At 41.4% G+C, this 11,838-nt stretch overlaps 1 protein-coding gene across 4 annotated transcripts in view; it reads left to right on the forward strand.

The window, feature by feature from the left end:
• ncam1b (neural cell adhesion molecule 1b) overlaps nt 1–11,838 on the forward strand; it is a 106,549-nt gene that overhangs the window by 91,640 nt on the left and 3,071 nt on the right. For 2 of the 4 annotated variants that reach the window (XM_080732400.1, XM_080732402.1), the window contains 5 exons: nt 4,290–4,414; nt 4,778–4,958; nt 7,801–7,996; nt 9,185–9,301; nt 10,068–11,604. In XM_080732400.1, coding sequence (XP_080588526.1) covers nt 4,290–4,414; nt 4,778–4,958; nt 7,801–7,996; nt 9,185–9,301; nt 10,068–11,235 — 1,787 coding nt within the window. In that variant the 3' untranslated portion in view covers nt 11,236–11,604. Of the gene's footprint in view, nt 1–4,289; nt 4,415–4,777; nt 4,959–7,800; nt 7,997–9,184; nt 9,302–10,067; nt 11,605–11,838 lie in introns of those variants that run through there. The other 2 variants (XM_080732401.1, XM_080732403.1) reach the window with 2 other exon arrangements.

An 11,838-nucleotide genomic window follows, 5' to 3' on the forward strand; every position in this document is an offset into this window, starting at 1 on the left:
AAATACATGTGTGTAAACACAATGGTCACCAGTAGACAAGAAATAAGTATACTGTACATCTTTGTACTGTATGTATGTGAGAAAATATGCACAGATGGTCTTGCAGCATTGTATGACTCATCCCAGCTTGGTTTTGGGTCAATATTCCCTGCCTGCTTATCCCTCAGGTGACAAGCACTGCCCTTCTGGCTAAAGAGATGCTCATCAAAATTTGAACAAGACCTCAAAAATAAACTCACCTCTTATTTAGCAATTTAGTCTTTGTTGTTTATTTCAAAGAACCAAAGTATTCCCAAATACTTAAATACATTTAAGTTGAGTTATCATTTGGGTACATTTGAAACTGGCATCCAGTACACATGTTTTGTTAGTTTTAACTATAATGTCTCATGATTGTGAGCATGATTTAATAGCTCTAGGTCTAGTCTAGAACAGGGTTCTTCAATGTTTTCAGGCCAAGGACCCCTTAGTTGAGAGAGAGATGAAGCAGGGACCCCCACAACCTTTTCATAGATTCCATATAGTTTCATCGTTTGACAGCACAATCATCAGTGTATTTTGGATTCATGTCAATTTGTGTTTACAGATATTTAACCACTTGAACCGTCAATACTTAATAAACTTGACCTTTCACTCTGTACTTAGTCTGCTCTTAAGTTTTTACCCTCTACACCAAACCTCTTTGCCAAATAACCACTAATTGGCTCTGATTAGTTGGCTGTCTCCCGACAACCTATAATAATGACAATAATAATAATCTTACAATAAATCGTGGTGTAATGTTTGTTTCTGCGAGTACATTTAATATCAGATAATTACTTTTATCGCACTGGTCAGATACAGTACGTTAAATTAATACTCATTAAAATCATAAAATAACATTTTGTTAAAAGTTTTACAGTGCATCTTTTTGTTTTCGCCATCCTTACACAGTAAAATCATCATGGCTAATTTAAAGGTTCTACACCATGTATTTAAAAGTAATTAACATCATATTGTTTGTCCCAAAAACGTTATTCAAAAGGTTTGAGGCTAAATTACCACAAAGCTAATCAGACAGCCCGTTCTGTGACCTGCTTACATAAGCTGAGAAGGACACAATGGTCAGAAATAGGATTTTGTGGGGATAGAAGGTGCTGGTGGGACAAAAAAAAACCAGTGTGGAACAAATGGTGTGGAACAAATGGTATGCTGAGTACAGTATTTTCTGGACTATAAGGCGCACCTGACTATAAGGCGCACTGTCAATGAATGGTCTATTTTCAAACTGTTTTAATATATAAGGCGCACCTGACTATAAGGCGCACATAATAGACGCTACCGTTGCGTTATGCATCCAACAGATGGAGCTGTGCTAAAGGGAATGTCAATGTCAATGAATGATCCATATATAAGGCACACTGGATTATAAGACGCACTGTAGTTTTTTGAGAAAATTAAAGGCTTTTAAGTGCGCCTTATAGTCCGGAAAATACGGTATTTTACAGTTTACCTGGATAGGCCTCCACAAACACAGCACTTTGAAGTATATTTTTAAAACCGATTGTCAATACATGGGACATGCACTTTATGAAATCTTATTTTGCCTAATATCTTTTCTTTCATATTTCTAGATGGCATATTTAGTTTTTTCCCTGAGGAAACAGGTTTGTTTGGTTGTGTAGACTATAGATACATAGGTTTGTTATTGTTTTGTGTTTGTGACAAGTATAGATAAATAGTTTTCAACTAGCTATGTATATCCTTATAGGACAACCATACAGTATATCCACCGTGCTGTTTAAGCTTACACTGTAACCAACACCCTTGTATAGCGAATGTGGATTTCAGATACAGTATGTGTACTGTAGCCTGTTATGTCCTGATCGTGATTCTTGTGCATTTTAACCTATTTCACCCAAATACCTATGGTATATGGCAGCATTACTCACTTTTGCATTTCAAATTCTTGTAAAGAATTTCACATTGACATAATGTCATTAATTAATTAATTCATTCATTCATTCATAAATTTGACAAAAAAGTGTCAAAAAATGACGTATTTTCACCAAAGTGTAAATTAAGTTATGCAGTTGAAAAGTGTATGCTGTTTCTGCATTGCAACAACACTACAGCAGCTTTTAAATTTAAATTCTTTTGATGTCACTTCAGAAGGCTTATGTTTGGATAAAACCAAACTTCTCAGTAAATCACCAAGCTTTACTCCAGACGATAAAGCTGTACGATGTCTTCTTAAACCTTAAACTTTTTTAATGATGTCTGTCAACCTCTTTTGTGACATTTCTTTAAGTTTTTCTACTTCAGTCGTGTCTGCAAGTATTTTAACTTTGTTTTCTCTCTCCATCTTTTATTGTTTATTATATGTTTCATGTTACTTCCTCTTGCTTTCCCTTCAACCAATCTCACGCATGCATTTAATGTGACTGTTGTGTGGCTTGCATGGTGCTGGTGATCCCCTCCACCCAGCTGAAGGTAACTTGATGCTCCAGACGTTTATGAGAAGAATCCTAACTTCACCGGAGAATCATAACATTAACTGTGTCATCACTAGGATAGCTTTAGCCCCTATTACCAGTGGTGGACAATGTACTTAACCCCGGTACTTGAGTCAAAGTATAGATACTCCTGGTCAAATATTAACTCAACTAAAGTTGCCTGGTCAAATTTGTATTTGAGTACTGGAGTAGTTGCTTTTAAACATACTTCAAATGACAACTTCACCCATTTTCAACCTATCTCTGATCTGTCTCATAGCATGGCTGTGGACAGTTCAGAAACCCGCCTACCAGTGACATCATCATTAAGCAGTTATCTTTTCCTTATTTTTTGTGTGAAATACAAAAAAACAAGATTATTTATTTTTATTTTTAACAATCGCTTCCATGGCATGCTAACATTCCAGGAATAGAAAGCCTGTCGTTTCTATTAGCTTGGATTTTTGAACCGTTCACAGCCCTCCTCTGAGACACAGACAGGGTAGACAAAAATGGTTCTATTATAATGATCATTAGTATTCAAAAGTACCAAAAATATCAATAGTGAAAATAGCAGATCTGAAGCAAGTTAAAACAGCATAAATAGTTAATTCATTTGGCTTTGAAATGTAGGGGAGTGTATCCAAAAATACAAATACTCAAGTAAAGTACAAATACTATACTAAGTATAAGAGTATTTATATACTGTATACTTAAGTGCAGTGTTCAAGTATATGTACTTCATTACTGTCCACCACTGTCTATTACACATTTAATACCAGGCTTGCCTAATAACCAACCATTTGCCTCAGCAGGATAAATTCAAGCAGCCCAGAGTTTATGATTATGGCTATTTAACCACTTAAATATTTTATAGTTAGTCGTATCACAGTGTCACACATAAATAGCAGATCTACAAGGTCACAAGACCTTGTGCCACGGTGCCTTGTGAGCTCGTAGTCGTAGATCAGCAATCTCTGCATTTCTTTTATAAACCTTTAATGGACAAAATGACCATATTCACATGCCAGCCTTCATGTATGAATATGACATAAGAGCAACATGGCCACTGTGTGAACATCAATTATGTCTTTAGCACTGCTAGACCATGATTATCATGTTTAAAATTGAATTAGAGGCTAAAACAACTAACCATTGGGCTTAAGCAACAACCAGTACACACAATGATGTAATGTCAGACACAAACATTGCTTTATCATAACGGACATTAACCTTCATGCAGTTCCTTCTTTGTTTGTGGTCCTGTAATGGGTCTCTGATATATTTCCGTTGGAAGTTCAAACATGTCCAAACAATCTAGTCAAACAGACCACAAATAACAAATGACAGTGAATGAGTCACATAAGTTAATAGATGTCATTAGCAATGTTCATGTTCATGTCTTTATATTGCATACACATTCCACCTAATAAATTGCACTACAAGCTTGTTAATCGCTAGGCTAGAAACTAATATTTATATGTACGAGACAAGTCGCCCTGTCCCAACACCATGTATGATGCTGGTGAAAGTCATTATTGAAATAAATAAATCAAATAAATGTTGCCCAAAAGCTCAGGCTAACTCAGATGTCAATGGGATTATTACACTCAAGACATAAATTAGTAGAAGACAGTGTGGAAGACCATTTTCAAATATTGAACCTTTCTTTTTATTTCTAACCATGTTTTTATTTCCATATTTTTGAAGGCACAGGTGGGACCACAGAAATGTATCTCCAACGCTTGTAAACTATTAACCAACTCTCCATCTTTGAAAGTGACATTTAACTAGGTCTTTCTTCTGTGCTTGTAGGGAAGCCCCGCCAGGTCAAGTTGGAGGGGGTCCTTCAACCCAAAGGCAACTCCCTCAAGATCAACTGGATCAAGCAGGACGACGGTGGCTCACCTATCATGCATTACCTTGTCCGCTACAAACCCGTAAGTTTGGGTTTCTGAACAGCATCTCCTAGTTTCAAATTTGTATGTTTTTTTGTAAAGTAAAGCACTGCTTCACCATACAAGACTGTCGCACAAAACCAGTGATAATAGCCGATCTACAATCTCACAACACGGCGTTGTGCGCTTGTAGCTTGTAGCTATTTTCACTAGTTTAAGCCATTTTTAAAATGATAAAACGTACGGTTTTGGACATACAAGATAGGTTTCCACCCGACAACAACGATATGTTATGTTAATGGAAAATAATATACAGTCACATTTCACATGACAATTCTGTTCTTAATTCTCAAAACGTCACCTGATCACTAACTAGTAAAGTAAGTGTTTTCCTTGTACCCTCAGAAACACGCGTCAGAGTGGAAACCAGAGATCCGGCTGCCCAGTGGCAGTGAGCACGTGACTCTGAGCGGGTTGGATTGGGACACAGACTATGATGTCTATGTGGTAGCGGAGAACCAGAAGGGCAGGTCCCAACCAGGGGTGGTGTCTTTCAGGACCGCCACGGAGCCAGCTGCTATCCCAGGTACCTACAATAATCCCTCACAGCACTCTCACTGAGGCTGAACCAAAGACTGAGAGACCAAACTCAAAACTCACTTGAAGTGAGAGCTTCTCATTTCCGCTTGCTCATGTGGGGGTGACTGACAGAAAAAATTATCTCACAGGGGAAAAGAAACTCTTTGCTGGAAAGCAATGCGCCAGCATTAATTTTTAAACTGAATGTGCAAGCCGAATCCCACTTGCAGTAGTCTCCTAAGTAGTCTGTGACTATCCTCTTGAAAGAGTTATGGTTTTTGGTCTCTCAGTACGGGGATAGGCTCTTTCCACTAATAGGAAAGTATTTCCTCAGACCTATTTCAGTGTCTTTCTCAGGTTTGTTTTCTGTACAATAACCGTGACTGATTGGATACTTTGTCCATGTGTGGAATGAGCCTGTTTTAGCACTTGATTTTAGATTGGTCTTCCATAACTCCTGCTTAACCTTGAGCTCCTAGCTGCAATCCGGAGGTTTTTCTGTCAAAGCTTGCAGATCCTTGCAGACCCATACAGCTGTGTAACCAGAGTCATCCTATAGCATCCCAACATTCTGGAGTGCTTTGCTGAAGCACACCTATGTCCCTCCCTCAATCCTTTGTTTTTCCTTTCAAACTCATCTCCCAGTCTGATTGCTTATCCCACTCACTCACCACCGAGTCGCCATCAGTATAACTGTGTAGTCTTCCCTTTGGTGCTGTGCTTTTGCTTTGATGTGTTGTATTAGTGGTTGCTTTGTTTTGTTTTGTTTTTCATTTCCTCGTTTCCTCCCTGACCGGGGAAACTTGTCTTTGCACGTTTTTAATTTTCTCTTTTTTTTCCTCACACTTGACATGTTTTCACTTTTTTCTCTTTGCCTCTGTCCCACCCGCCCACCCTTATCTCTTTTTCCTCTTTGATTCCCTTTATTTCCTCCCCCCCTTTCCTTTTCCTCTCTTTCCCTCTCTCTGTGTTCCCTCTCTCTCAATGTTCCTGCCCTCTCGCCTGGTCCTGGACACTGCTGTGGTGGGGCCACGTGAACACTTTCCTCCTGACCTGTGTGTATACGGGGGGTGTTGTGGTGGCGTTGTGTTCATTACTCAGTCGACCAGGGTTGTTCATGTTTTACATACTACACTTTGGTGTCACTCATTCTACCCCTCCTTATAGCAATATTCTTGCTTTCATAGTTCATGGGGAGTTCAGTTTACACACATTTACTGTAGAGGAACGCTTGCCTTTCTCTGGCCTGGCTGTCTCTCTGGATGCTTTCATTCATTATGCAGACTTGGTCTGAGACAGACGCGTCTCTGTCAGCGGGCAGAGAAAGGTGCCCAGACAGATGTACGAACCAAAGGCAATGGAATCCTCTGTCTCCTCTCTGCTCAGCATAGCAGAGCTAGCCCTCAGTACTAGACCAGTGGTTCTCAACCTGTGGGTCGGGACCCCCAGGGGGGTCGCCAAATTATTTTGGGGGGTCCCCAGATGATTAACTTAATGTGCAACATTGTTTTTTCACTCAACAGTAAACAAACCAACATAAAGTTCAAGTGTATATAGAGGGTATATATGCACATTTCTAAAGTGACAATTAAAGGACCTATTAATACCTCTAAAATAACTACTTAAACATTGGCCAAATTGTCAAATATTAGAGACAGAAATTGTGAAAATAGCTGATCTACATGCTCACAACGCCTCAACGAGGCATTGTGTGCATGTAGATCTGCTATCTTCACAATAGAACTGTGTTATAGAAAATGTAATTCCTCAACTCCTAGTGCTCGTCATTATGGGGGAAGGGGGGGGGGCAGTTAAAATATGATTATTTGGGGCGTCACAGCCTGAAAAGGATGAGAACCACTGTACTAGACCACAGAAAGGAGTGCTGGTTTACAGTAATCAACATTAGCATAATCGAAACAAGTGGTTATATGACAACTTAGCACTGTGTATACAGAACACTGAGCGAATGCCGAGTGCTGATCATGTCCGTTTACATAAAAGATGTATATTGTTTTTCACTCACAAAATGATGTGTATGATCTGTATGTAAGGATTTGTAACACTTTTACATGATTGAGAACAAAAACACGTACAGTATGATGATGATGATGGACTGCACACAGAACCATCATATGTGCTGTTGTTGATATGCAATTAATTGCTGATTACTAAGAAACATATTACATATCCATATTCACTCACAAGTACCAGCGTTTTATACATTGTTAGCAAATTGGCCATGTTTACCGGTAGACCCTGTTCCTGTGATGAATCATTTGTTAGAGTTCAGTCTTAAATGAAGTGACCGTTTGAAGAGGCTTATATTGAAGTGTTGCTATCTTCAGCTATGATTTCAAAATAATCTTCGACACAACTAGTGATCACACATCATAGCCCATTGAGATATGTTGATTAGCCTCACACACGTTGTGTTTATAAAATGTAATGCAAGCTTTCATCTGGTCTTCATTATTCTAATATCAAATAAATGTGATTTAATATATAATGCATCTGTACTTTATTACTCTGAGGCGCTTAATGCCGTGCTTAATCCTTAAGCACTTCTTCTCATCTGCCAGCACGTGTGTAATGAAGAAGATTATAGTGGTTCATAATTCAATTTAACAGAACATTCCAGACAAATACATCACATTGCATCTAAGTACATGCTGAGATCTCGCTCATAATATCAGTGTTCATAACAGGTGAGTAGTTTCTGTTTTACGTTTTCTTTTTACCATTTGTGGCTACAGTTCCATGGTATCATATTCTTTACGGCTCTTTTCTGTTAAAATGCATTGCGGCGCAGGTCGTCTTCAGAGCTGTCATGTGTGTCTTCTTTCCAGCAGATATGGGGGAGGAGACGGCTATTTCGATGGGCATCATCGCAGGAATTATTGTGGTAGCGTTTCTGCTACTGCTCCTGGCTGTGGACGTTACCTGTTACTTTGTGAATAAATGCGGCCTGATCATGTGCCTCTGTGGAAAGTCGGGTACTGGGAGCAAAGGGCACAACATGGAAGAGGGCAAGGCTGCTTTCATGTGAGTATGACTTGAAATCTGCTAACCTGTGTCACTATTCTGGGGTTAACATTCGCTGAATGTGACCTCACCCACACTCATGGTGATAGGCTGTCAAACACGACACTTTTCAGACTGTTAATTAGTCTTAAGAAGATGCAGATCTAACGAGTCTGGACACAAAGCAGAAGAGATTGACATAAACAGCTTCTGCATGTAATAAACTCTTACATAAAGGATCATACCGGCATCTGTACATTGTCATTGTCCATTCAGACATGTTTACATGCTTACAAGATTACTGAGCTTACTTTACTGTACTGAATAACTACGTACGTAACCCTGGTTATTTGATAATATGCAGCGAGAGAATACTTGCTTATGGGAGACCGTAGAGGGTGTTCTCCCATAAGCGAGTATTTGAGTGACTATTTGAAGAATAACCGAGTCAATGTTTGCTAAGCATTGAATCGTTAATAAGTCATGGATTTTAAATAAATCTTAAGTAAATATTCTTTTCCCCCTCTGGGATTGTTTTCAGGCTAGACTTTTCATTTAGTGTGTTCGATTACCTATCTCAAGCAAGTCTCTGCAAGTTGATCTTCATACCGGACTAAAATGAATGGAATCTAATCTAAAAATGTTTCAAACTACTGTATGCTTTGATAAATGGTCGGCAGTGATGTCAAAGATGCCTGACCACGGGCAGGGATGTGCAGAGAATGTTAGAGAGGCAGGGGCTGAAATTTCCAAAATGACCTTTTGGTGAAAACATCGAAAATAGCAGACCACAACGCGTTGCAGCGTGGCTATTTTCGGTGCTTGATACAACACTAAACTAAGCATAATCAAGTGAATACTGGAGATGTGGTATAACGGCATGGATTGCTACACGGTGACGGCGATTCTTTCAACATAAGATGCTGAATTCAAGTTCAGGAGAGACAAGACAATTCTTTTGAATGCCCCTTCAGGAATGGCATGGAAAGGGGGGCATTTGCGTTTCTTTCACCATAGTAAAAACGGCATTCATGGTCTCGAGAGGGCACTTTTTACAGATGGATACAAGGGCAGGGGCTCAAGCCACCGTTGATGTCTATGTGTGCACGTGCCTGACCACTGGGATGATGGAACTAAATGCTCCCTGTGCCATGATGGATGTCCCTTTTATGAAATAGTAGAATCTGTTGACAAAATGTCTGTCCACAGAAAGGACGAGTCGAAAGAACCAATTGTGGAAGTGAGAACAGAGGATGAGTGCACGGCCAATCACAATGCAGGAGGACCAATAGAACCGAATGAGACCACACCCCTAACAGAACCAGAGTGAGTAGAGAATGAGTTTTTCTTTTTCGGTGTTGTACATTGTACACTAATACACTCCACTTTACAAAATCACCCTCCCCTTAACGAATTGGAAGATGATTTGACCCAACTACTGAGTTACAGTACACATTATGGAAAATAACATTTAAGAGATGAGATGCTCTCTTAATTTGTGATTCTGAAGTGGAGTTCACACAATTAAACTGTGCAGAGTTTTGTCAAGGTCATTTGTATTTGGTTTTGTTTTTGGCACTGTTGTTATGTTTTTCTTGAGATTATTCCAGTCTCTTCTCCAGCCTTTGGCGAGTTTGTTTCATTTTGTCAAGGTTGACGCAATACCAGTTAAAGACATGGAAAGGCTTTTGTACTCTTGTGTGTTTGGCCAAATACCACCAAGCCATAATGACAACATGACATGAGTAAGCCACATCTCACCACTGCGTGTCACTGGTACTGATCAAACCTTTAAGGTGGTTATGTGTGGTGCTGTAGTTTTCTGTAGAAAGACTTGAGTGCTTTTAGTACATTAGTCCTAGCTACCGCCATGTGTATGGGCTGTATCCTTCGATGTTCACTCACAGCATGAAACCCTTTGTCTTTTTTTGTCATTAATGCTTGATAGTCATTGCTTTTGTTACGCTGTCTGTGTTTAAGTTTAGAGCTCCAACCAAACCCTCTGCTGCATGCATCTCCTAGTCACCCTTCCTCTTGTCACAGTCACCCTGGTGTCTAGTCTGTGTGTCTCTGTTCTCTTCCTGCTTCTCAGGCTGGCGGCTTACGCTGCTGCTCTGGCACTGGACACCCTCTCCTCCGTAGCCACCAACTCTGACACAGCCACTGCAACCTTTGACCCTGCCCTGGACAGCCCCAGTAGCGAGACCACCACCCTCACTTATAGCCTTTCCGCTCCAGCTAATGACCCCTCACCCACCCCTGTCCCGGCGCCAGCCCCCACCCCAGAGTCTAACACATCGCCGCCGAAATCGCTGATTTCCACCTCGGATGTGACGGCTAGAATGGCCCCCTTTGTAGAGAAAGGAGGGAATGACGCCCTGAGAGGCGAGGAGAAAATGACCCCTCCTCCTGAACGGACTGCTGAATCTCCAAAACCCACGACGCCTATACCACCAAAGCGTAGGAACTCCCCCAAACTCCTGGCGATGGCTGCTGCTGCTAGAGGTAGCCCCCCTGTATCGCCACTTGCAACCTCCTCTCCTTCCGCTTCACCCAATCTAGAGGTCAGGAAACCTGCACCTAAGCCCCCTGGCACTGATAGTTCCACCCCACCACCGCCTGTAGCCGTAGACACAGAGAAACCAGCACAAACTGCCTCCATGCTTGCAAACACTGCCACTATTAAGCCACATTCCGATTCTAGTATGTCTGGCCTTGATGCCAGTGGTCCCAGCTGCACGTTCTTTGGCGATGATATGCCTAGTGACCAAGACATTGACAATAATGCAACCACTGTAACAGATACTCCTATCCCTCACATCCCCACTGCCACCAGCACTCCTGCTGTTGCCCCAAACACTCCTGAAGTCCTCGACGCAGAAGAATCTGTTCCTCTAGATGCAAATATCCTCATTCCCATTCCAGCGGTAATAACTGCACCTGCATTTGACCCCGCCTCCTGTGCAGCTAGCATTGACACGCCTGCCTCTAACGACCTCACGTCCGCCACGTATGATTTCCTGTCCTCCGACCTGACCAACCCCCCTTACCTCACTGAACCCCAAAGCACACAGTTAGAGATAGAGTTGGCAAACGGGCCACAAGCAGATCTTATTAGCCTGGACAGCCCCCCCTCTGCCCAACCCCTCCTGCCCAACGGAGATGAAGCAGACTTCCCTGCCTCAGGCTCGGCTCTGGAGGCATCAGAGACTCGGGCCAAAGCTGTTCCTCCTGTCAACGACGAGTATGGCTCCCTCTAGAGGTTTATCTCTGTCTGTGTGTTAGCGTGCCTGCGTGCGTGCGTGTGCGTGCGTGCGTGCGTGCGTGTGTGTGTGTGTGTGTGTGTAATATACTGTATACTGCCCTTTCATTCACCACTGCATCTTGCCATTGGCCACATAGTTCAAGAGATGAAATGTTGTAATGGTAAATTGTGGTAATGATATTGTGACGATTAGAGTGAAGCAGTGTTGAAGAGATGTGATGGTGATGTTTTTATGCCTGTGTGCGCGGTTCTCTAGTATGGCTCCTCCTAGTATGTCTCTTTGCAGTCATTTAGTTTGGTAGCACTCTATTTTATTCCAGATAGATAGCTGAATGTTGGCTCAGTCCTTACTAAGGACTACAGCTTTACTAAAGGCTTCAAAGGGAGGCCAGACACTGGTATTAGCCCTGCTCTGTACTACAGAAGACTGCATCTAGCCTCTGTGTGCTTCACTGCTGAGAGATATACCTCAATACATCACAGTCACCGGCCCGTCGTATCACATTCCCTTTGAACTAGGGAATATATATTGTTGGTATTGAAATGTCAATACTACTAATGACACAAGAGGTTATCTTGGTTATTGCACCCCCCCCCC

Source organism: Nannobrachium achirus (genome assembly GCF_963921795.1).
Source record: "Nannobrachium achirus genome assembly, chromosome: 8".
Taxonomy (NCBI): Eukaryota; Metazoa; Chordata; class Actinopteri; order Myctophiformes; family Myctophidae; genus Nannobrachium; species Nannobrachium achirus.